The sequence below is a fragment of the Octopus bimaculoides genome, chromosome 8 (genome assembly GCF_001194135.2).
Source record: "Octopus bimaculoides isolate UCB-OBI-ISO-001 chromosome 8, ASM119413v2, whole genome shotgun sequence".
Lineage (NCBI taxonomy): Eukaryota > Metazoa > Mollusca > Cephalopoda > Octopoda > Octopodidae > Octopus > Octopus bimaculoides.
The window spans coordinates 28,020,774-28,022,052 of record NC_068988.1 but is presented as its reverse complement, the minus strand read 5'-3'; the positions used below and the strand labels follow the sequence as shown (position 1 = coordinate 28,022,052).

The 1,279-nt window shown below is 36.4% G+C and overlaps 1 protein-coding gene across 16 annotated transcripts in view; it reads right to left on the bottom strand.

The window, feature by feature from the left end:
- Window positions 1-257: 257 nt before the first annotated feature.
- LOC106875482 (trafficking kinesin-binding protein 1) overlaps window positions 258-1,279 on the bottom strand; it is a 209,950-nt gene continuing 208,928 nt past the window's right edge. For all 16 annotated transcript variants that reach the window (XM_052970003.1, XM_014923642.1, XM_014923644.2 and 13 more), the window contains one exon: window positions 258-1,185. In XM_052970003.1, the coding sequence (XP_052825963.1) occupies window positions 447-1,185 (739 nt within the window). In that variant the 3' untranslated portion in view covers window positions 258-446. The remainder of the gene's footprint in view (window positions 1,186-1,279) is intronic.

The window sequence follows — 1,279 nt, the reverse complement described above, 5'->3', positions numbered from 1 at the left end:
AGTTTGTCATAAATAAAATGAAATAAAAAAAAAAAATTTAATTTTTTTAAAAAATACGTTCCAAATAATCGATTTTAAAATAACCCTACATTTTTCTATATACATACACTCATTCAATTTCATTTTCTATAAAAAAAAAAAATTATAAAAAAAAAACACCCTCCCAATTTTCTAATTAAGGAAATAAAGAAAATTACAAACAAAAGAAAACTAGATTAAAATGGAAAAAAAAAACAGAAAAAGAAAGAACCCAGCAGTGTCTGAAAAGATTTGTTTAAATAATTTCTATTGTAACTAAATTGACATTCTCGGTTATATATAACAAGTGTTTGTTCTGCTTGTTGTGTTGTTTTATACAGAGGCCATTGATAAAGATAGCAGTTGTTGTTGTTGTTGATATTGTTCTAAAAATGCATAGTTTATGGCACAAAAGATTCCTGCACTGACTATAGGATACCACCTTGCCTTAACGACGTGATGGCACCGAGAACACCACCAGACTTTCCTAATGCAATGTCATTCGCTGTTGTTGCTGATGGTGAACTGTTGTTATTGCTGCGGTTGCTATCTCTGCTGCTGTTGTTGTTGTCATTGATGATAGTGGTGTTGTTAGTGGTGGTGGTGGTGGTAGTGGCGGTAGAAGTAGGACTGGCTGCACCATCTGTTGCAGTAGTGCACTTTAGCGTACTATCAATAGAAGAGTCAGTTGTGATTGCTTCTCCTACAGAGTTATTGTTTTCTGTTGATGCTGATGATGATGATGATAAAATACCATAAATTGAAAACCCTTTAGATTTTAAAGTACTCAGAAATGATGCCCCTGCAGATTGGGTTTTGGCCCCAACTTCACTTGAGCTGTCCAAGGCATCTACTGAAGAACTATTAGCATTGCCATCATCTTTAGTTTCTTTAACTTCACTACTGGATTTCTTCTTCCGATAGAAGTGAGTCGGGGTGGCATCACTGCTTGAACCGCCCGACCGAGTGTAAATTCCACTGTGAGAATCATCACTACTGGTTCCATCACCACCTGGACTCACAGAATTACCTTTGCACCGCAGCCCAAACTTCCACGTATCACAAAGGCCTCGTTCATTAAGGATAGCAGCCAGTCCAAGTGACATGCTACATGTGGTGGTGTCAGCAGTTTTGCGAGTTGATTTCCTTGAGCAAGCAGCAGGAGGCCTGAAAAAGAAAAGAAGAAAAACGATATTACATAAACAGACATACACATGCATGCATAAACACACTAATATTAATATAGATACATACATATATA